Raw genomic sequence first — 21,932 nt, 5'->3', positions numbered from 1 at the left:
GGTAGCATGGCTTCAGGTTAGGAGAGGGGCTGGGCAGGAAGATCGCTTGAGTCCAAGAGTTTAACGCCAGCTTGCCAAATATTGCGAGATGCACTCCTCTCATCTTTAGTGAAGTGAGATCCAGACCTGGCCTTTGGGGAGAACTTGAGAAAGATGAGGCCTCCCCAGTGCTGGGAAGGCAAACACGGGGTCTTGCGCAACTGAAACAAGTGATATGCCACCAAGCCACATCCCTAGCCCACACACCCACTCAGAAACACTTTCAAGGTTATCCCAAGCATCCCATCAGAGAGCAAGAGCCCATCTTGCCCTGTCTCTTTCCCTGACCTGAGTCATGTACACAGTCTCTGTTGACTCGAAATTATCAAATGAAAGATTGTTACTGGTGAGCTAGTATCGTTTAACTAGACAGCATCTCTAAACTTCCTACCTTCTTCATATTGGCCAAAACTAGATAGATTTAGAGAAGATAGTCTTGCCTAAAGAAGAAAGGACTTTTTTTTTTTTTTTTTTTTTTTTTTTTGGTTTTTCGAGACAGGGTTTCTCTGCAGCTTTTTTAGAGCCTGTCCTGGAACTAGCTCTTGTAGACCAGGCTGGCCTCGAACTCACAGAGATCCGCCTGCCTCTGCCTCCCGAGTGCTGGGATTAAAGGCGTGCGTCACCACCGCCCGGCAAGGACTTATTTTATTTATTTATTTATTTATTTATTAAGCATACAATGTACTGCTGACAAGGAAGACACCAGGTCTCATTACAGATGGTTGTGAGCCACCATGTGGTTGCTGGGAATTGAACTCGGGACCTCTGGAAGAGCAGCCAGTGCTCTTACCCTCTGAGCCATCTCTCCAGCCCCAAGGACTTATTTTTTGATACAGGATCTCACTTAGCCCAGGCTAGGCTTGAACTTGCTGTGTTACGGAGACTAACTTTAGAACTTCTGATCCCTGAGTTCTGGGATCACAAGTATGTGACACTGTGCCTGGTCCAGGACTTTGTGCATGTTAGGCTGTAGGAGGAGCAGCTTAGCCCCGAAATAATCACACAAAAACTGTATTAATTAAATCACTCTTTGGCCCACTAGCTCTAGCTTCTTATTGGCTAACTCTTACATATTAATTTAACCCATTTCTATTGATCTGTGTATGGCCACGTGGCTGTCTGTGACTTACTGGCTAAAGTTCTGGGCATCTGTCTCCCGCAGGGCTACATGGTGTCTCCACCCTTCTTTCTCCCTGCATTCAGTTTAGGTTTCCCCACCTACCTCTATTCTACCCTATTAGGCCAAGTCAGTTTTCTTTATTAATGGTAATCACAGCACACAGAGGGGAATCTCACATCACTAGGCAAGCACTCTACCAATCGAGATACATTCTCAGTCTCTTCCTACCCCCTTTGGGTGAAGACAGGGTCTCTTGTAGCCCTCACTAGCTTGGAACTTGCATCTATTCTCCTGACTCGGCCTTAGAGGGTTAGGGTTACAGGTGTGAACTTTATACCCAGCTATGGAAGAGCCTTTCTCTTGGGATGGGGACAGACATCATTGGCAATAATGTAATGTCCCTTTAGTAAAACCTTAGACTGAGTGTATTTATTAAATTCATTGTTGCCAACTTGGTTATTGGCTCAAATTCATGATCATGGGGCCAATTTGAAAAGTGTGTACATATTTGAAACTGGGGAGACTAATGGAAAGGGGTTGGGAGTTCAAGGCTAGCCTGAGGTGCATAGTGAGTCCTTGCCTCCAAAATAATACTCCAAAGCTGATACATGGAAAGATGGACCAAAATAATGAGTAGGAATACTTCCTAGTCTGTCTGGAGTGGAGCTTCACAGATGCATCCCTTTGTTCAGAATCACTAATTACTGAATTCTCTCAGAAACCGCATGGAGTGGAGCAAGCAGATCCTCTGCTGGAATTCATTTGTAATCCAGCTAAATACAACCGTGGGTCAAATCAGTGGACAAAACTATTGCTCTACCAAATGCATGGAATTTTCCCATTTCCTATTAGAATTGGGTTTTCTTGTCTTTTCCTTTTTCTTTCTTTTTTTGTTTTCCACATACATAACTTTATGTGCACTGGTGTGATGGTATCAGATCCCCTGGAACTGGAGTTACAGATAGTTATGAGCTGCCATGTGGGTGTTGGGAATCGAACCCGGGTCCTCTAGAGGAACAGCTAGCACTCTTAACCATTGAGCCATCTCCCCAGTCCCTCTTTTTCTTTTTCGGCTTTTTTGAGACAGGGTTTCTCTGTAGTTTTGGAGCCTATCCTGGGACTAGCTCTTGTAGACCAGGCTGGCCTCGAACTCACAGAGATCCACCTGCTGAGTGCTGGGATTTAAGGCGTGCGCCACCACCTCCCGGCTAATCTCTCTCTTTAAAGACGTGGTTACTCTGTGTAGCCCTGACTGTGCTGGAATTCACAGTGTAAACCAGACTGACCTTGAACTCTCAGGGGTCTACCTATTTCTGCTTCCCAGAATGCTGGGATTAAAGGTGTGTGTCCCTACATCTGGCCTAGAACTTTGAGATTTGAAAGAGTCACTGACCACCAAAGTCATGCAGTTCCTGTTCAACTTTCCACTTGATGTAGGATTCTCTTTGTGGCATCATTCAAGGAAGGTCATCTAACCTGTAACCTGGATCATGTTCTTTGTCATCTGAGACCTGTAGTCTATGTCAGCTATTCATGTGCTGAAAAGTGCCTTTAAGAACAGAAGAGCAGTCATGCAGGAGCCCTTTAGGAAGCCAGAAACTAATATACTTATATGCAAATGTCAAAATGAAACCCATTATTTTATACACTGACTAAAAAAATTTAATAAAATTTTGAAAACCACGAGTCATGGTGGTGTACACCTGTAATCCCAGAGTTTAGGAGGCTGAGACAGGAAGTTTTCAAGCTTGAAACCAGCCTGGGGTGCATAGTGTGAGACCTTGTTGACCTCTGCCCCCAGCACACATGCAAAAATTGGGGAACTTGCTGTGTTATCTTCCCATGATGTCTGCTGATCCTGCTAAAAGCTGTAGGTGTTCACATGCACATCTCATGTAATGCACCTTGCATGTATTTGATGGCTTCCTGGGAGTTGATAGAGTACAGTATTTGCTAAGACTCAGCCAAGGCAAAGAAGCCAGTGGGGAGAAGAGCATGCATCTTATGGTCCGTCTGTATGCTCCCATAGAGACAGAGAGCAGATTACTGGTGTTCTGATCCGGGAGGAGAAATAGAAATGTGGTAAGGAGGGATGGTAGGGTTTCTTCTTGAATGCTAAAATGTCGTCAGGTGAAAAATGACTATGAACACACCTACAGAGATACTGAAAACTACTTTTTTTCAAACGGTTCTCTTGTATCCCAGGCTAGCCTTGAATTTAGTCTGTTGGCAGTAATGATCTTGACCTCCTGAACTTCCTGCCTGCCCTGTGCTAGGGGGCAGAAGTAGGCCACCACACCCAGTTTATTCAGTGCTGGGATTAAAGTCAGGGCTGTGCTTCATTGGTAAATACAGCCGAGCCAAATCTCTGGCTCCCAGTTGTGCCCTTTAAATAGTCGATCTGTGTGGTCTATGATCTGAACTCAGATGTTTCTATAGCTTGTTTGCTAGCTGGGGGACCATGACCAGGAGGTCCACCTTTCCCAAGAATCTCTTATCAGTATGGCAGTTTGAATCTCTCATTTCAGATGCTAGTTGTATGGCTCACTTTATATATATGTATGTGTGTATATACATATATACATATATATGTGTATACATATATATACATACACACATACATATATACGTACACACATACATATATACACACATATATGTATATATATGGTGTGTGGGTTTTTTTGTAGAGTTTGCCCACTTTTAATAATGTAAAAAGGTTTTCTTTAAGATTTCTCTTTTCTAGCTGCTTTCTGTTGCTGTGAAAACACCGACTAAAGCAAACTTGGGGGAAGAAAGGATTTATTTGGTTTATGCTTCTGTGGCACAGTTCATCATTGAGGGAAGTCAAGTCAGGAATCTAGAGGCAAGAACTGAAGCAGAGACCACAGACTTACTGACCTTCTTCCTCTGGCTTGCTCAGCTGCCTTTTTATATAGGCGAGGCCCACCTGCCTAGGCATGGCACTGCCCATGCATGGTAGGCTGTCCTTGCCTATATAAATTAGCAATTAAGAAAAACCCCATGGGCCAATCAGATGGGGACAATTCCTCAGCTGAGGGTACCTCTTTCCAGGTGACTCTATTTTGTGTCAGAAGTTCCAGTTTTCCAAACAACAATCAGGTTTTTCCCTTCACCCGGACTTGCTGTGCTCCTGGTTCACTCTGGCCACCAGGAAGTTTGCAGAGAGTCATGCTGTGACACCTGCTGCCTTCCATGGTCAGAAGGTCAGGAGATCAAAGGAAGGGCCTGCCTTAGCCCAGCAAGTTTCACATTCTTAAACAGCACCTTTGTTCCTGCCCTACCCCAAGTGCTCTACTTCTTGAACATTTTTGTGCTGCATGACATGGTGCCAGGGCTGTCATCTGCAGCATGGCAACAGGCCTCCAGTGTTTTTTGAGACAGGGTTTCTCTGTGTAGTTCTGGCCACTGGAACTCGCTCTGTAGACCAGGCTGGCCTCAAACTCAGAGATCCGCCTGCCTCTGAAGTATTAGTATTAAAGGTGTGTGCCACCACTACCTGACTAGCCTACAATTTTTTTATGCTAAAGAATTATAATGTTTTGCCGGGCGGTGGTGGCACGTCTTTAATCCCAGCACTCGGGAGGCAGAGGTAGGTGGATCTAATCTTTTTCAGATTTATTTTTGTTTTATGTATATATGTTTGTTTGCTTGCATGTATGTATGTATGTGTATGTATGTATGTATGTGCGTGCACCATGTGCCTTTCTGGTGCCAGTGGTGGCCAGAAGAGGGTATCATATTAGGTTCTACTAATTTGCCCAGACTGACCTTGAGAGTTTACTCTGTGGCCTAGGCAATTGTCCTCTGCCTTTCAAGTAGCAGCGATTGTAGGTGTGATCCACCATACTGGGTCTGATACATACCAGGCGACTTTCCTCCTGTTGATTGTTTAAAAACATAATGCCTCAAATTGGTTAAATGTGCTTCTGCCTCCAGTCTGCGCCTGTGAAGAGTGAAAGGGAGTAAGGGGTGACTGTGGAGAACAGACTCATCCACAAGCTAAAGCAGTGTGACTGTGGGGAACAGACTCATCCACAAGCTAAAGCAGTGTGACTGTGGGGAACAGACTCATCCACAAGCTAAAGCAGTGTGACTGTGGGGAACAGACTCATCCACAAGCTAAAGCAGTTTGGAAGCAGGTGTGGGTTCTGAGAAGCCTGGGCTTGTGAACCTTGGGAAGATTAAAATGAAGACATTCAGAAGGACTAGATTACTGTTTATAAATGTGGGTGTTCAGTCCAGATGTTTCCTGGGACGCAGATGCTCACAGCACTGACCTTCAAGCATTTTGTTCTCATTAGTCTTGGGTAGTGTTACCTCAATTTCAGAGATGACTTTGAGGTTGAGAAGGCAAGCTTCAATAGAGTTTAGTTAAAACCTTTGAAGGTTTTACACTCTTGAGTCTGAGGCCTAGAAGTTGGGCCAAGTCAGTACCAGAACCCATGTTTTGAGTCTACCCAGTTTAGTTCAGCACACAGTCTCCTTCCTTCTATGGGATAGGAATTTACCCTTAAAACTTTTACAATATTGCACTAGGTGTACATTCCAGCGACCCCAGCACTCAGAAAGAGGCAGAACTGCAAGTTCAAGGCCACTAAGTAAGAAAACAGATGAAAAACTTTACAGTGTGCTCTTTTAGCTTATGACATTGGCACATCAGTGCATAATCCATTTCAGCATGTTAAGGCCCTTGGTCATGTTGAGGAAGCTCCTTAAAAGGTAAATGTTGCTCCAATGTGTGGAACAGAAAAGACTTGAACGGTAAAGACAAGACAGAAACAACAACAGAAAACCCCAAAAGGCATTGTTCTAAAGATACATTTCCCTTTAAAGCAAATCAATAGCGGATGAAGCAGCAGGAGCTGCTGAGGTCTGGATTTCCAGGAAGCAGCGGGTGAGTCATGGCCCCTTCTCCACTGGAGCTATGGAAGGAGGCAGCTGCTGTCCCTGCTGTTCCCTGAGCTCTCCTCATTATTCCAGCCTTCCTGGGCCCACCTTCCTCCAGCTCCTTTCCACCCCCGGAGTTAGAACTCTTACTAAAACCCAAACTCCTCCTCGCTTGAGAAAATTCTCAAGCCTCTGAAATGTCAGCGGTGAAAACAGTGGAGGAGGTTAGTTTGGGGTTTTGTGTCTTGCTGGGAATCAAACCCTGGGTCCTGTATATCCAGGCAAGTGTTTTTACACTGAGCACACTCCTAGCCAGAGAGACTAGTTTAGGTCACCAGGAACTGAGAAAACTGTGCTAAACCTTCCCCTTCAGTTGCGTGGCATAGTGAATCATCCTGTTAGATTAAACCAGTGACAGTGGCCACCGTAGCCAATTCCATTGGCCTTTGCCCATCTCCACATGCTGAAACACTGTTTTTGCTTTTAGTTAGTGTCATGTATATTTATTTGTAGGTAGGTATTTAGATTTTTATTTTATTTTATTTTGAGATGGTCTTACTATGTGGCCCAGGCTGGCCGGAACTCAGGAGCCTCTGTCTCCACCCGTACCGAGCATTGGGTTATAGTTGTTCACGGCCGTCTGTACTGGCCGGTAATGTTATCTTCAGGTGGACTTTGACCCCATAGGAAGTTAGACCTGGAACACATTCAGGTGTGCAGTTCAGCCTCCACACTCCGCTTACCAAGGAAGCGGCTCGTCCAGGGCTCTGCAGAGGCGTTGGAGGGAGATATTCCAGTAGCAACCTATAGAGCACACTGGGACGCAGCTCACTTTTTTCCATTTTTCTTTCATGTTGTAGGTATATTTTTTTTTCCTAGAGTTTCTTCATCTCCAACCTATAGGAAAAGGAAAATAGGACCAGAGAAGTAGATAGTTTCATAATTAAATATATTTCTGAATGGTTTTCAAGAGCTGGTCTGGTTCAAGCGAGTCATTCTTTATTAGAATTCTCCCAGCTACCCTTGACAGTTCTGCTGCCTGTAGAAGGCAGTCGGAGTAGTTTCCTCTTCCTGCTATTTGGTTATTTATTCCTGAGACAGACTCTCACGCTTTACCCTGTCTGGCCCATGAGTACATCCCTGTCTGATTTGTCTCCCAGCATGCTTTGGTCTTGGGAGGTTAAGGTGGCACTGTATCACTGATCTGTTTTGTTGGACTCCGCTGGGTTGTCCCAGCTGGCCGGGAATTCCTGGGCTCATATAATCTTCCTCCCTCTGGTCTCCATGTGCTGGAGCTACAGGTGGCCCTACCTGATCTAACCTGACCCCAAGCTTTGATCCTTAAGTCAGTTTTTGAGAAACCAAAAACACTGTTTTTGGCAGCTCTGGGGATCAAATCCCCGGGCCTTGTGCAAACTGGGCATACACTGTACCACTGAGTTTTTGTACCACAAAACCATAGGTTTGTCTCTCGCCTCAGAGAAAGTGGAAGGGTGTGTATGAGCAGGTTTTGATTGTTTTAGGGACATGGGATTTTACATGCTGGCCTCAGTTCGTATCTACGTTCTCTCAGGAACTTGATAGATAATCTAATCAGAATGAGAACCGTGGTCTTGGAAGAAAGTAGTTCATGGCATGTTTCAGTGAAGACTGGCTTCATTCTTGTCCTAATTTCGTACACTTTTCCTTTTAGAGACAAGAGAAAGGCATCTTTGTTGAAAAGGCATTCACCTTGAACGATGGGGACGGCCTTTCACCAGCAGCAACAAGCCACTCGGGAGACTGATGTGTAGGCCTTGTGCTCTCTGCCACAGTCAAGGGTTTTCTGTGTTTCCCTCCTCGATGCAGATTAGGGGATTCCATGCTTTTCATCAGCCCTGACCGCCTGAGCAGGGCCAGGGGACAAGGGCTGGCTGCTCCTTGTTCCTTAATTGAGGGCTGAGTCACTGGCGGGAGGGTCTGGTCTGTTCACCCTGCCTTACATCTTGCAACTCTGGCTCCCATAGGGTCACTCAACTGAATTAGCTGGTTGATTCGTTCCAGCCCAGGTACCTTTACCTGCTACAATTGTGTCTCTGAAATAGTAAATCGTGACCACGTGGCTTTGAACTCCTGTGTCTCTCTTTGCACATTTGTATCTTTGGTTTGTTGGTTTCAGTTCTGGTTTTGGTAAAAAGCCTCAGAGCAGTGATTCTCTACCTGTGGGTCTCGACCCCTTGGTGGGTGTTGGGTGACCCCTCACAACAGGAGTCACGTATCCAATATCCTGCAGATGAGATATTTACAGTACAATTCATAACAGTAGTAGAATTACAGTTATGAAGTAGCAGTGAAAATAATTTTATGCTTGGGGGTCATCATAAGGAAATGCATTAAAGGGTCACAGCATTAGAAGGTTGAGAACCACTGCCTTAGAGCCTCAGGTTTGACCCATTTAGCTGGTGGACAGGGGCCTCCCTGTGACCTCATTGGTATAATCGGTCCTCATTATGAAATCAGTCAGCCAGATCAACCTGGCTTTCTGTCAAATGAAGTTTGGCTTCATTTTTTTCATTAAAAAGCAGGTGTTCCCTCTGACAGCACCTGTTCTGAATGTTATGCAAAGTAATGCAGAGATAAGTAGCAGGTAGTTAAATAGGTAGACAGGTGGAGGTTGAAGTGGGCATCATCTGCATGGGAGCAGGCCCTCCTGTAACTCTGTTATGAGGCTCCCACGGCCCTCTGTAGTGGCCCTGTGTGCTCTGTGAGGGTGTTCTACCCTGGTCACTTATTTCCTCGGGTCATTTGGAACAAGCCATTTATTTAACTGCTTGCCACCAGGTCCATTCCTTAGAATATTTCTCTCAGCAGGCTCGGGTTCTTGAAGTGTGGCTTACTACTGCAGATGGGTACCCTCATCTTCCTGAGCTGCAGATGCGTACAGGCTGCAGGTTTCGGAAGCTGTCTGTGCCAGCCCTGCGTTAGAGTTGGGTGGGCCTCAAACCCAGGAAGTTGAGTGAAGTAGGATTACAGATGTGGTAATTGACAGGTGACCCAAAAGAAACCAGTGATCTCCCCAATGCTCTGAGTTAGGCGCCTTGGCCTGAGAGAGGGGCCATATTAACCACTGGGAAAGGAGGCAGCAAAGATGGAAGAGTTTTAACAGAATATTGGTGAAGCACACAAAGCACAGCAGGTCCTGGTCTGTGCAGGTGATGGGAACGTGCGTGATAAAATACCCTTCAACCTGAATCTGGGTGTGGTTGTTTGAAACAGACTGGACCGCAGAGGGCTTTCTTTGATAGGTGCCGTCTTGTTTGGAGCCAGACCTTCTTGAGTGTTCTTCCTTAAACCTGTATTGTGAGGGTTCTCTCTGCAGCTGTCTCCTTTTGGTGCCCTGCCTCTGAATACTCAAACTGCTCTGATAGCAGCCTTATCCATTTAATGTTGAGAGATTAGATTGCCCAGCTCCATTCAAACTCTGCCTCTGCGTGAGAGCCTGGACACTCCAGGCAGGAAGCCGTGGCAGCGCAGCAGTTGCCTCCTCAGGAAGCACTGGCCTTTGTGCGTGCTCAGTGGCTTGAAAACATTGCTTCATATAGCCATAGATTTTTCTTGTTATAGGCAGGAAGGTGTGAATCAGTTCCTGATAATCCTGACTGGAAGCCCTGGTGTTTGTAATTCAGCTCCGCGATATGGAGAAGTTTGATTAAAAGCCAGTGCCTACTACATGAGGGAATTTTGTAGGCGGGTACCCCAAACATCACTATCACTACTACATGAGGGAATTTTGCAGGCGGGTACCCCAAACATCACTATCACTTCCATTTTTCTGCCTTTCTGTGCCTAAACAGGGTTAAGTGTATGAGTGTATTAACTTGTTAGGCTGCGGCTGTGTCTTGGTAGGTAGAGCACTTGCCTTGCTTGGATAAGGCCCTAAATTCAATCCCCAGTATCAAATACACACACACACACACACACACACACACACACACACAGAGTTGATGTGTTTATTTAGGGTCTTGGCTCTAGACTGGCCCAAAGTAGCAAGAGTAGTTCTATTAACTGTCCCCATTTTGAAATAAGAATATTGAATTAGAGATGGGTTTGGTGGCAAAGGCCTATAAATCCAGCTTCTTGCGGGGTACAAGGAAGATCAAGTTCAAGGCTGTCTGGATATAGAATGGGCCCAAGGGCAGCCTGAACAACTTAGAGACCCCATCTGAAAATGAAGGGTTTTTGTTTGTTTGTTTGTTTGTATTTTTTCAAGACAGGGTTTCTCTGTGTATCTCTGGAACTCACTCTATAGACCAGGCTGGCCTCGAACTCAGAGATCCGCCTGCCTCTGCCTCCCTGAGTGCTGGGATTAAAGGCGTGCACCACCACTGCCTGGTTTATGAAAAGAAGTTTTATTTATTAAGTGCTTGTGATATAACTCAGTGACAGAGTCCTTGCCAGCAGAGACTCTAGATTCTGTCCTTAGTAAGGGGCGATATGTGTTTGGTGGGGACAGAAGAACAAAAGAAAGAATATTGAATCAGTAATAAAGATTATTGATTTTTATTTTTATTTCTTTGGGTTTTTTTTTTTTTTTTTTTTTTTTTTTTTTTTTTTTTTTTTTTTTTTGAAATGGGGTTTCTCTGTGTAGACCTGGCTGTCCTAGAACTAGCTCTTGTAGACCAGACTGGCCTTGAACTCAGAGATCCACCTGCCTCTGTCTTCCAAGTGCTGGGATTAAAGGTTTGCACCACCGCAGCCTGGCCACAGCTGGGCTGGTGGTCCTGGGTGCTATGAGAAAGCTGACTGAGCAAACAGTGAGGAGCCAGCCAGCAGCACTCCTCCATGGCCTTTGCACCAGTTCCGCCTCCTGTTCCTGTCCTGACTTAGATGGACTGTGATTAGGACGTGTGAGATGAAATAAGCTTTTCCTCCCCAGGGTGCTTAGGTCATGGTCTTTTATCACACCAATAGAAACCCTAACTTAAACAGTCTTAGAGTTAGAAGGAATTGGGGATGTTTGTAACTCATTGGTAGGGATTCGCCTAGTGTTTATAAGGCCTTGGATTCAGTCTCCAGTATGCTTAAAAAAAAAAAAAAAAGTCCTGGGGGCTGGAGAGGTGGCTCAGCAGTTAAGAGCACTGACTATTCTTCCAGAGGTACTGAGTTCAGTTTCCAGCAACCACACAACCACATGGTGGCTCACAACCATCTGTAATGAGATCTGGTGCCCTCTTCTGGGGTGTAGGTACACATACAGGCAGAACACTGTATACAATAACAACAACAACAACAACAACAACAATAATAAAGTCTTAGCCCAGGGTGGTGGGAAGAGTAGTGGTACACACCATTAATCCCAGCTGAAGCAGATGGATCTCTGAGTTCAAGACCAGCCTGGACAGCAGAGTGAGTTCCAGGACAGCCAGGGCTACACAGAAATCCTGCTCTGAAAAAAAAAGTCCTTCACCCAGTTTGGAACACCAGCAGACCTGGGCTGCTCTAGTCCTTGGCGTTTTATAGTGGGGAGCAGTCAGCAGAGAGATTTGGACCCTCGGAGTGCTGAGAAAGGGACTGCGTGCTCAGCCCTAAACAGGACAGCTGTAGTAACCTCCACCACCAAAGCCGGTGCTTAGGGGACATCTTTTTTAAATTATTAATTTATTTATTGATTACATATGGTGTTCTGTCTGCATGTGTGCCAGAACACCAGAAGAGGGCACTACCTCTCATTATAGATGTCTGTGAGCCACCATGTGGTTGCTGGGAATTGAACTCAGGACCTCTATAAGAGCAGCCTAAGCTCTTAACCTCTGAGCCTTCTCTCCAGCCCCAGCTCAGGGAACATCTTAGAAGAAGAGGTAGAAAGAATGCAAGGGCTGGAGGATGGGGTGGAGTGTTGTGAGCAGAGCTTCTGCACACACCTGATGAGGGTCACGAGGTTACCTGCTACAGATCAAACAAGATCCTGGTATAGAGAGTCTCAAGGCCCCACCCCAGCTGAGGTACTACTGGCTGATCACTTTTATAGGTTTCTCATGCTCCAGTTGGATGACCCCAGACTTGTGTAGTTAGTGGGTTATTTACAAAAAAAAAAAAAGTATAGGGTGTATAGGGGACATGAGGGAAACTGGGGAAATGAGTAGATTATTTCTTTGGATACATTTAAGGAATTCTCAAAAATAAAGGAAAATTTGTAAGCAAAGTTATATAACAAAGATAATACGTGTACGTATGAATGTGTTTATTTGTGGGTTTGCGTGTGTGAGCACTTCTACAGAATAAGCTGAAACTGATGTGGAGGGCTGGAGCTTTTGAAAGTTGGTATACAACTAGGTTTCTCCCCCCACCCCTCCCCCTTTTTTTTGAGGCAGGATTTCTCTGTGGCTTTGGAGCCTGTCCTGGAACTAGCTCTTTGTAGACCAGGCTGGCCTCGAACTCACAGAGATCCGCCTGCCTCTGCCTCCCGAGTGCTTGGATTAAAGATGTGCACCCCCACCACCGCCCGGCCCAACTAGGTTTCTTTTCTGGGGGTTGTAGCAGTGGGAGAAGCTGGAGGTTCCCCATCCTTTCCCAAGAATCTAATGAACTTTTGGGGGGGCTTACATCTGTTAATGTGATTTTTATGTGTGTAAATATGTTTAGGTATATATTTGTGGGCACACACGTGGAGATCAGAGGACAGTTTGAGGGAGTAGGTTCTGGGCTCCCCCTGTGGATTCGAGATCACGCTCAGATCAGCAGGCTTTGGCAAGTGCCTTTACCAACAGAGCCATCTCCCCAGCCTTGAGCTTGGATCTTTAAAATGGAATGATTATGAACATATTGAATCACCTTTGTGAGGGATGATAGTTGGTCACTTGTATTTGTCTGCTGTGAAACTAAAAACAACTAAAGATTAATTATGGTCATTTGCCCAGCTAAGTGGACAGGCGTGAGTCCAGGGCCTGGATCGAGGGCGTGGGGGTGGGGCAGAGGAGTTCGCGTTCTGATGTGATCTCAGGAAACAACTACCCTGTAGGCTTGCCTTCTGCTAGGCTTGGGTTGGAGAAAATTGAATAATGGGAGGAGAGAGTGATGCTAAGTGACTTAGGAGCTGTTGCCAAGGACCCTAGATCACGTTGAATGTGGTGAGTGGCATTCGGGAAGGTACCCTGGGGAGAGCGGGAAGTTGTCCCTAAAGATGAGCCTGCTCAGATTCTGCAAAATGAACCTGGTCTGTACCTCCCAGCGGACTAGCTGGGCTGCAGGCAGGAAATACTCCGCCTGTGATTGGAGGGTTGGTGGTCGGGATAATGAACCCGGTAGTGTCGGCAGAGGTGATTGGCCAGGCCCTGCTGCAGTGAGAATGCAGACTAGATGCTCTGTCCTGAGCTTGCGGAATGAGCGAGGACGGCTGAATGACTGGGAGCCCCAAGTTGTTTCCGTCTCAAGAGAGGTCTGTCTGGATATCATTTTTTGCATTATAAAAAGAAAAAAAAAAGAGCCAAGCCTTTGATCGTCCGTCACCTGACGAAGTGAGTTTGATTGAAGTAGCCCAGCTGCTCTCCTTATTGCTAGCAGCCGGGGAGGAGGCTCCCTAAGTGAGCTACTTCTCAGGCTAGGCACGAGCGAATTTGAAAAAGCAAGAAACAGCCCCTGCTTGTAGAGAGCTTCAGCCTGGGAACTCCCAGCTAGTATTCCAGACAGCTGTGTAGCTAGAGACCCTTGATATTGTGGTCACATCCCTAAGAAGTGAACAGTCATCAGCAGTGGCATTTGGAGGAAGCCGGCATGCTACAGATGCTGTGGCATTTTCTGTCTAGCTTTTTCCCTAGAGCTGGGTGCCAAGATTCCAGAGAGGGCATCGATCATGGAGTCAAAGGCACTCAGGCCCCTGCTCGGGGAGACCAGATGCCCACCTTTTTGGGGAAACAAAACGGAAGGGCTGAGGCTACGGAAAAGAGACCCACCATCTTGCTGGTGGTCGGACCTGCAGAACAGTTTCCTAAGGTAACAGCACCTTCAAGAGGACCTTCTAGTTTAGGGGCTGGGCTGGTATCATTTTCCTGGAAGGGGGAAAAATGAGTGTGGGAGGGAGAACTAAAAAAAAAAAGAATAAAAAGTTCAGCGTTGGAGAAATGTTGGATGATGAAAGAGGCCACAAGATTTGGTTCAAAATGTCTGTCATCACTGCAAACTGGTTGTTGAGGAAAGGTTTTCTTCAGTAGGTTAGCCTCCGGGTTTGTCTGTTTCACTGAACAAGCCATTTGAAAGTAAGGGATGAACTAAAGTATAGTGTCTTCATTTATCTAGAGTATGAGAGGACAGTTGAAAGACGGTCCCTTGAAAGGGGACAGGGTTTTGTTAGTTTTTTGTTTGTTTGTTTCTTTTCAAGACAGGGTCTCACTATGTAGCCATGGCTGCCCTGGAACTCATTATGTAGACCAGGCTGGCCCCAGCTCATAGAGATCTGCCTGTCTCTGCCTCCTAAATGCTCGTGCCAGGTTAAACAGGGCAGATCTTGTCAGCTTTATGAAGGTCACATTCCCCTTGCCAGGTGGGTCATGATTTGTTTACCTGAGGTCCCAGAGGAAGGTCAAGGTTGGGGATGGATCCTAGGAGAGCCTGGAGTCGTGGAAGAGTAGAGGCTGGTGACTCTTGAGTTGACCACAGCCACCAGGGTCAGCCAAGTGTCAGGCCTTTCACACTTGTGTGCTGTCCTCACAGGAGCTAAGGTAAGTGACAGCACTCGCCAGCTGGAGGCTGGAGAAGTGAAGTACAGAAAAGTTCAGTAAATCACCCAGATTACTTAAGGGGAAGAGGGCTGAGACTTGACCCCAGTCTTTTTGAACCTTGTTTACTTTCCTTCAGAGAACTATTCAATGGGACTGATCGAGCGCTCACTTAGAACAGATGGGGCCATTTGCAGCAGGTGCAGCCTTACTCAAGCCCTGAGTTGTTCCAGAATCTTTCTTTTCAGTCAGGGCAAGGAGAAGTCTCCCCCGTGTTTGAAATATGATAGATGCACCCAAAATGTCACATTGAACCCCCCTGTAAATGCTTGCCTAGCTTGCACCAGTAGATGGGGACTTTACTGTGACAAGTTTTGCAGTAGTTGAGCGTTGACATCAAGGGGAGTCCCTTGATAAGGGATTGTGATGAGCTCCCCGTTGTCCTGCCTGAGGCATTTGAGCTCACTGTATTGCAAGAGGATGCCACTTTCTCCCTCAGACCAGGAGCAGTGGCCTGCTCATTTGTAAGACACTCGTGCTGAGCCCTGCTCACCGTCTGTCCTGAGTTAGCTGGCTGGCTGCCTTTTTAAAAGATCACTTTTAGGGGAGGGTCTTGGAGACAGGGCTTCTCTGTAGCTGTGAAACCTGTCCTGGAACTCTCTCTGCAGACCATGCTGGGGAAGGATCACTTTCTAAACTTGAACAATAACTGCTCTACTTCCTAGCTTCCTGTGGGTACTCTTTGTCAGGGTTGCCTTGGGTGGGACTTTCTAGCCTGGCCTGCAGAGACCCACACCATTTACTGTCTCTGTTCCTGGGAGGGGAAATGGGTTGGTGGGCTTCATGGGGAGGGCAGGAGGGAGGCAGACTGGCAGCAGTCAGCGCTTACCCTGCACAGAGTGCACGTGAGATGGATTAGCCTCCGCCTTTCCCAGCAGGAAGCCCCCAGCAAGCTTGGGAAACGTGCTGGAGAGCCTTCCTTCGGTTCTCAGGCGTCTCCTTGTGCGTTACAGTGTTTCATTCTCACCCCACCCCCACCCCCACGTAAGCGTGCCTGTGTCGGGTTCCTGCAGGCTCTTATTATAGGAACTACTCCAGTTTCCCCTTATCTTTGTCTCACAGTTAATCCGAAAGTTGAGAAAGAAAGCCATTTGTCTGGAGTGGGAGTTGCGCTTGCACAGGGGAGCTTAGATCCTGAGGGGCCACCAGGATTGTGCTCATTGTGTGTGTAATTACCGAGTGTAGGCAGGTTTCATTGGAAACCTGCTACACTGGGCTGTCATGGCAACCCGATCATTAAAATGACAGAGCAGCCAATGAGATTTGAGAGCCTTGAGGGTGGGGTTTGCCAGGCTCCTTCACATAATGCTCTGGCTTGGTCTGAGTCATTGCAGAAAAGCAGGAGTTACTTTCTGACTCAGTGCTACCAGAAGCATCGTACCTGCCCTTAGTGTGTTCCAGCCCTAACCAGAAGTGGGCACTGGATAGAGCGGCAGGATGGGAAGGCTGGCCGTGGTCCTGGTAGATGCACATGAAAGGAACTGCTCCTTTACCTATCCACCGATTTCAGAGGTTCTAGTGCTGCTGCCAGTGTTCTCGCACATCAGTCATAGGAATGGGCATCCGAGGACAGGAAGCAGATTTGGGTCACTGAACTAGATAGAATAAGGAAGGAGAGCAGAGCGTCGCACCGTGTGCTGTGATCAGGTCCCTGGGGCCACGAGCTGCCTTGGAATGACAGGAATGGGACCCGAGTCTGCCTTCGCTATGCCTCGTGTGGCTCACGTTTGCAGTGTGATATGTTGCTCACGGGGGGTCTAAGTGTGGGGTTCTAGGTCTTTCCTGGAAACTGGACTTTAAAACCTCCCTCCTTTGGAATTGGCTTTGGGCACTGCTGTGACTGTTTTAAGAGAATTTTGGCCCTGGCTGTGAGCCTGCATCCTGTCACCAGTAGACTTGGGGACTTGGGCAAGCCAGGTCATTCTGCAGGGTGTGTGCTCCAGGAGAGAGGACTGAGATGGCTGCAGAGACTCCTTGTGGCCTGCAGTCTGAAGTCACAGCACACAGGGGCACACAACTCAGGCATCAGACACCTGGAGATTGACTCTTTCGGGGAGGGTCCATTTCTGTGTTGAAGTCAGAGTCTGGATTAAAAGATGGGTGTTTAGTTAAGCAAGCACCGTGTGAAGACTCCTGCTTTGCTCGACTTTCTTTCAGGGTATGAGGTATGGACACAAGGACAGAGTCTGCTTGTGTAGCCCAGGCTGGTCTCCAAGTCAGTCTCCTGGGCCTAGAGATTCAGATAAGCGCCACCATGCAAGGCCTCTACTGAACACAATCTGTACTCAAAAGAAAAATGTTTCAAAGTTTCTTAAACTAATGGTGGTGGTTCGTGCCTGTAATTCTAGTACTTGGAAGACCAAGGCAGAAGATCCTAAGCTCAAAGCCAGCCTGGGTTAAATAGAAAAACCCAAAAACACTCATGTTGGGCCTTTGGCTGTGTTTCAATTGTAGAGCACTTGCCTAGTATTCAAGGCCCTGGGTTCAATTCTCATCACCACAGAAAATGAAACAAAACTAATGTTGGAATAGAATTGATGTATCACTGTAAAATAGTATGCTGACAATCACTTGGAGAGCATTTCAGGGAACATTCCTTGCCTCTCTAAAACTATTGGTCTGTGTAGGATAATAACCTTTGTTATAGTCAAGGAAATTCTTATTATTTTTACTGTGTGTGTGTGTGTGTAGGTAGGTAGGTAGGTGGGCATGGACGTTTCTACTGTGTCTGTGTGTTTGTGTATGTATGTATATGTAGGTAGGTAGGTAGGCAGGTAGGCAGGCATGGACGTGTGTGTGTGTGTCTGTGTGTGTGTGTAGGTAGGTAGGTAGGCATGGACGTTTCTACTGCATGTGTGTCCATCCACCATGTGCATGCCTGGTACCCTTGGAGGCCACAAAAGGGTGTTAGATCCCCTAGAACTACAGTTGCAGATGGCTGTTAGCCACCGTGTGAATGCTGAGAATTGAACCCAGGTCCTCTGGAAGAGCAGCCAGTGCTCTAACTACTGAGCCATCTCTCTAGCCTCTTCCCCCCCACCCCACATTTTTTTTTGTTTTTTGTTTTGTTTGAGACAGTTTCTCTATGTGTAGCCCTGGCTGTCATGGAACTTGCAGAGATCCACCTGCCTCTGTCTCTCCCAAGTGCTGGGATTAAAAGTGTGCACCACCACTGCCTTTTTTTAAAATTACATTTGTGCGTGTGTGTGAGTGAAGGCTGGAGGACATGCAGGCATCTGCTCTGTCCACCGTGCGTCCCAGGAATCAAACTAAGTGGTAGGTTTGGCGGCAGGTAGCTTTCCTGCTGAGCTGTCTCATCAGCCTTCACCTAAAAACTGACAAAGCCTTTTTTGTGGGTCAAGGAAGAGGTGAAGACCAGGCATGCAGGGTCTGAAGCTGCAGCCTTCTCTCATGAGGACCCCAGCAGTAAGCTTCAGGTGTGTGTTAAAATAGCTCCAAAGCAGAACATTCTGGATTGGACAGTTTCAGAGGTGGCTGAATCTGAGCAGGAACCTGCCTGGATTTGCCTTCTCCTCAGATCCAGCACACACCAAGGCCTGGATTTACAGACTTAAGTCTCAGGAAACCTGGAATGCCCTCTCCATTAGAATCTGTTTCGCTGTTATACACAATGATACAACAGTGTTTTAATCTAGAATCTTCTTAGCAGTTTTATTCTGTGTAGACCAGACTGGCTTTGAACTCACAGAGACCCTCCTGAGTGCTGGGATTAAAGGCATGTATCTTCACAGATTCTTAACAAAACACTTTGGAGTTAATCCTTCACTTTTGCTGATTCTCAAATGGTAACTCCCCATTATAATCCATCCCAGGAGTGACAACGCTCAGTCTATATTAGGAAAGGATGAAGGAATAAGGGATGTGCCATAGAAGGAATGGGGTGGGGCTGATCCTGTCTTGTCATAGTGACGTGATCCCGCCCTTGGCAGCTCATGTGTAGGGAAGGAAGGAGTGGAAAGAGAACGCAGGCTGGCATGTAAAGAATGATGTATGTGGGGGCTGGAGAGCCGGCTCAGCAGTTAAGGACATGTGCTACTTTTGCAGAGGACCTGAGCTCCCGGCACCCACGCCAGGCTTCACAATACCACATGTAAACCTAGCTCCAGGGAATCTGGTTCCTCTGGCCTCTGAAGGCGCCTGCACACACATGGTGCATGGCACAGCACACGCGCAGTTAAAAATAATACAATTTAAAAATAAAAAAATCAGATCCTTCAAGGACCAAAGATCTTGTGTCTTAAAGTGTAAATCTAGAGCTGGGCTGCCAGTAGACATGGTGATGATGGGAATGCCCACAGCCACATGACAAATATTTTCAGTGAGGACGTGTAGGTGAGGGGGTCTAGTTTAATTCCAGCCTCCCCCTCTCCTCTTGCTGGTGAGTAAGCCTTGTGCCAGCCATTTTATTAGTTTTTGAGATTAGGTTGGCTTTGAACTCTGAACAGTGCTCCTGCTTCAGCCTCCTGAATTACCATGCCCAGCAACTAGTCAGATTTGTGCTACTGTGAAAACAGTTTAGGGAGAAAGGACTTGTTTTGGCTTCTGTTATAAGTCCATCATGATGGCCAGGAGGCAGAGAGAGGAGAGAGCGAGCCTACAGCAGCCTGCTTTCTGCTTTCACCCTTTACTCTATCTGGAGCCCCATCCTGCTCCTGGGGAGGACCTCTCCGCTTAGCTGGTCTTCTCCAAAATTACCTGGACACACCCAGAGGTGTGCGTTACTAATCTCTCAGAGCCATCAGTGTCGCCCACAAGCATTCTACCCCTGAGCCTCTATCCCACCCCGTTTTTGAGACAAGGTCTTAATATGAAGCTTAGGGCCTCAAATTGGAGATTCTCCTTTAGTCCCCCAAATGCTGGAACTGTAGTTTGAGCCTCTGTGCCTAACTCATTTAATCGTAGTTAATTTTAAAAGGCTTCAGGATGGCACAGCAGAGTTCTTAAAGCTCTGATCAGCAAGGTTCTGAGTGCTCTGAGTGGGCTTGGGCTTTGAGGACCATGAGTCTCATTCTTGGCTAACCAGTGATTGACGGACACGGAGCGGTTCCCAGGTTCTGCATTCCTGTGGACTGTGGGGTCTGTGTTTCAGGACCGCTGGGAATGTGACTCTCAGTTCCCCTCTCACAGGAAGTAACCTGGGTCAGTTTTAAATGGGCACTAGTCCAGCCTCTGTTTCCACTGAATTTTCAGTTGGGAATTATTTACTCAGGGGAAAGCTGCATAGTGTGACGCATTTGGGGACCTTGTATGGAAACAGACTGTTGGCTGTTTGTTGACTTTCAGGAGTTGACAGGCAGGGGTGAAGGTTTGTTTGGGCATGGGGCTGCACCCTACCTAGGTGCTTAGGCAGTGCCGGCTGCCTGGGTTCCAAGAGTTAACTGCTGCAAGCCCTGACGTTAGTCCTGATCTTTGCTCCTCTGCTCTTGAGCAACCTGATACTGTCTGCTGCTGGGGCTGTGCTCATTGGCTGCTGGCTGCCCTACAGTGGGCGGATTTTTTTTTTTTTTTCAATTAAGTAAAAGGGCAGGACTTAAGCAGCCAGTGACAGCTGAGGCAAGACATCTCTTGTGCCACTTCCCTGGGAACTCTGGCATTTCCCGCTCGACTTCTGCCAGCACTTGCTCCCAGTGGAGGCTGAGCACCCCATCTCACCAGCATGCTCTGCCTGTGCCTGTATGTGCCCGTCATGGGGGAGGCCCAGACTGAATTCCAGTACTTTGAGTCCAAGGGGCTTCCCGCAGAGCTGAAGTCCATCTTCAAACTCAGTGTCTTTATCCCCTCGCAAGAGTTCTCCACCTACCGCCAGTGGAAGCAGGTCTGTATGCTGAGCCAGGGTGGTCAGGGCAGCAGCAGGGACTGGCTTTGAGTGAAGGGGTGACTGGGCCGGCCGAGGCATGACTTCCTTGCCTAGAGGAAAGAATGTCTGGAATGTAGGTGTTTCCCCAGCCCTCTGGCTGCAGCCAGTGGTTAGGTCACTGTCTTGGGAATGCCTGGTTTTCACTTAATTTCCAAGAAAGGCTGGGCTGGGAGAGAAGGCTTGTAGGAGATGGAGTCTCTGGATAGGAGTCCTTTTCACTGGCTGCAGTGGAGCCTCCTAAAATGTACTGGGTGTCAGTGAGGAGGGGGGCCGTCTCACTGCTTGGGCAGCTTCTACAACTCTGGGGCCAAGGCTAGAAACACACTGGAGGAGGAGAGCGGCTAGGATTAGAGGGCAACATTCCCTCCTGGGCTTTTAAATGCTTAGGTGCACCAAGAAATAGGATGGCCGCAGTGACCCTGGCCCTTGTTGATGGGAAACTGAAACACGGGTTGGGGGTTTACTGTGACTAAATTCCATGCTGTCCCGTGTCGATGTGTCGATTTGTGGATCGCAGACTGGAGATGCAAAGCAGGTTTAAAGTGGGTTTAAAGGGGGAGGGAGGAAGTCTGTCCGTCCTCCCCCTCCTTTTTTTTTTTTTTTTTTTTTTTTGTAAGACAAGGTCTCTGTGTAGCCCTCGCTGACCTGGTCCCCATAGAGATCTGTCTTTTGCCCTCACAGCTGGCATTTCCTTCTTCAGCAGGGTCTTAATGTACAGCTCAGAATCGCCTCAGCCTCTCGAGTGCTAGGGTCATAGGTGTGCACCACCTTGCCCACAGGTATAGAGCAAACTCTTTGAAGATGTTTTTAAGGGTACAGTTAGCACAGTCGTGGGTGGCCTGTGTCACAGGGCATCACCCCAGGACAGATTACTTTGGTGGCAGGCTACCTGGGAACCAGAGAGAGTTCTGTATGCCTCTTCCCTGTATGGCATATTCTTTTCCTTCTTACTTGAAATCTGGGGTGGGGGCCCTGACCTAGAAGTTAGCATAATCCCAGCTAGCAGATAAGACCCGTGCTGTATCTGTTCCACATGCCGACCTACCCCTTACACTGTTGGGTCCTAGGGATCTATGTCTGCCCCCCAGAACCAGCGGCTAGCGTGCTGAGTAAGAGGGAAGCCGCGATGGCCACCATTGGGAGTGTGAGCCAGCCAGTGAGTGATCCATCAGTTTTAAACTCTAGCTGGCTCAGAACACTTGGACTTAGCATGTTGATTTTTGACAAGTGAATG

General features: G+C 47.3%; 1 protein-coding gene across 2 annotated transcripts in view; it reads left to right on the top strand.

Moving 5' to 3' along the window:
- Slc25a25 (solute carrier family 25 member 25) overlaps nt 1–21,932 on the top strand; it is a 34,193-nt gene that overhangs the window by 4,011 nt on the left and 8,250 nt on the right. The window contains exon 1 of one of the 2 annotated variants that reach the window (XM_038337116.2): nt 20,365–20,656. The exons of the other annotated variant lie outside the window; for it this stretch is intronic. Coding sequence (XP_038193044.1) covers nt 20,498–20,656 — 159 coding nt within the window. The 5' untranslated portion in view covers nt 20,365–20,497. Of the gene's footprint in view, nt 1–20,364; nt 20,657–21,932 lie in introns of those variants that run through there. 2 annotated transcript variants of the gene reach the window in all.

This window comes from Arvicola amphibius, chromosome 7 (genome assembly GCF_903992535.2).
Source record: "Arvicola amphibius chromosome 7, mArvAmp1.2, whole genome shotgun sequence".
Classification (NCBI taxonomy): Eukaryota; Metazoa; Chordata; class Mammalia; order Rodentia; family Cricetidae; genus Arvicola; species Arvicola amphibius.
This window is presented reverse-complemented; position numbering and strand designations above follow the sequence as displayed.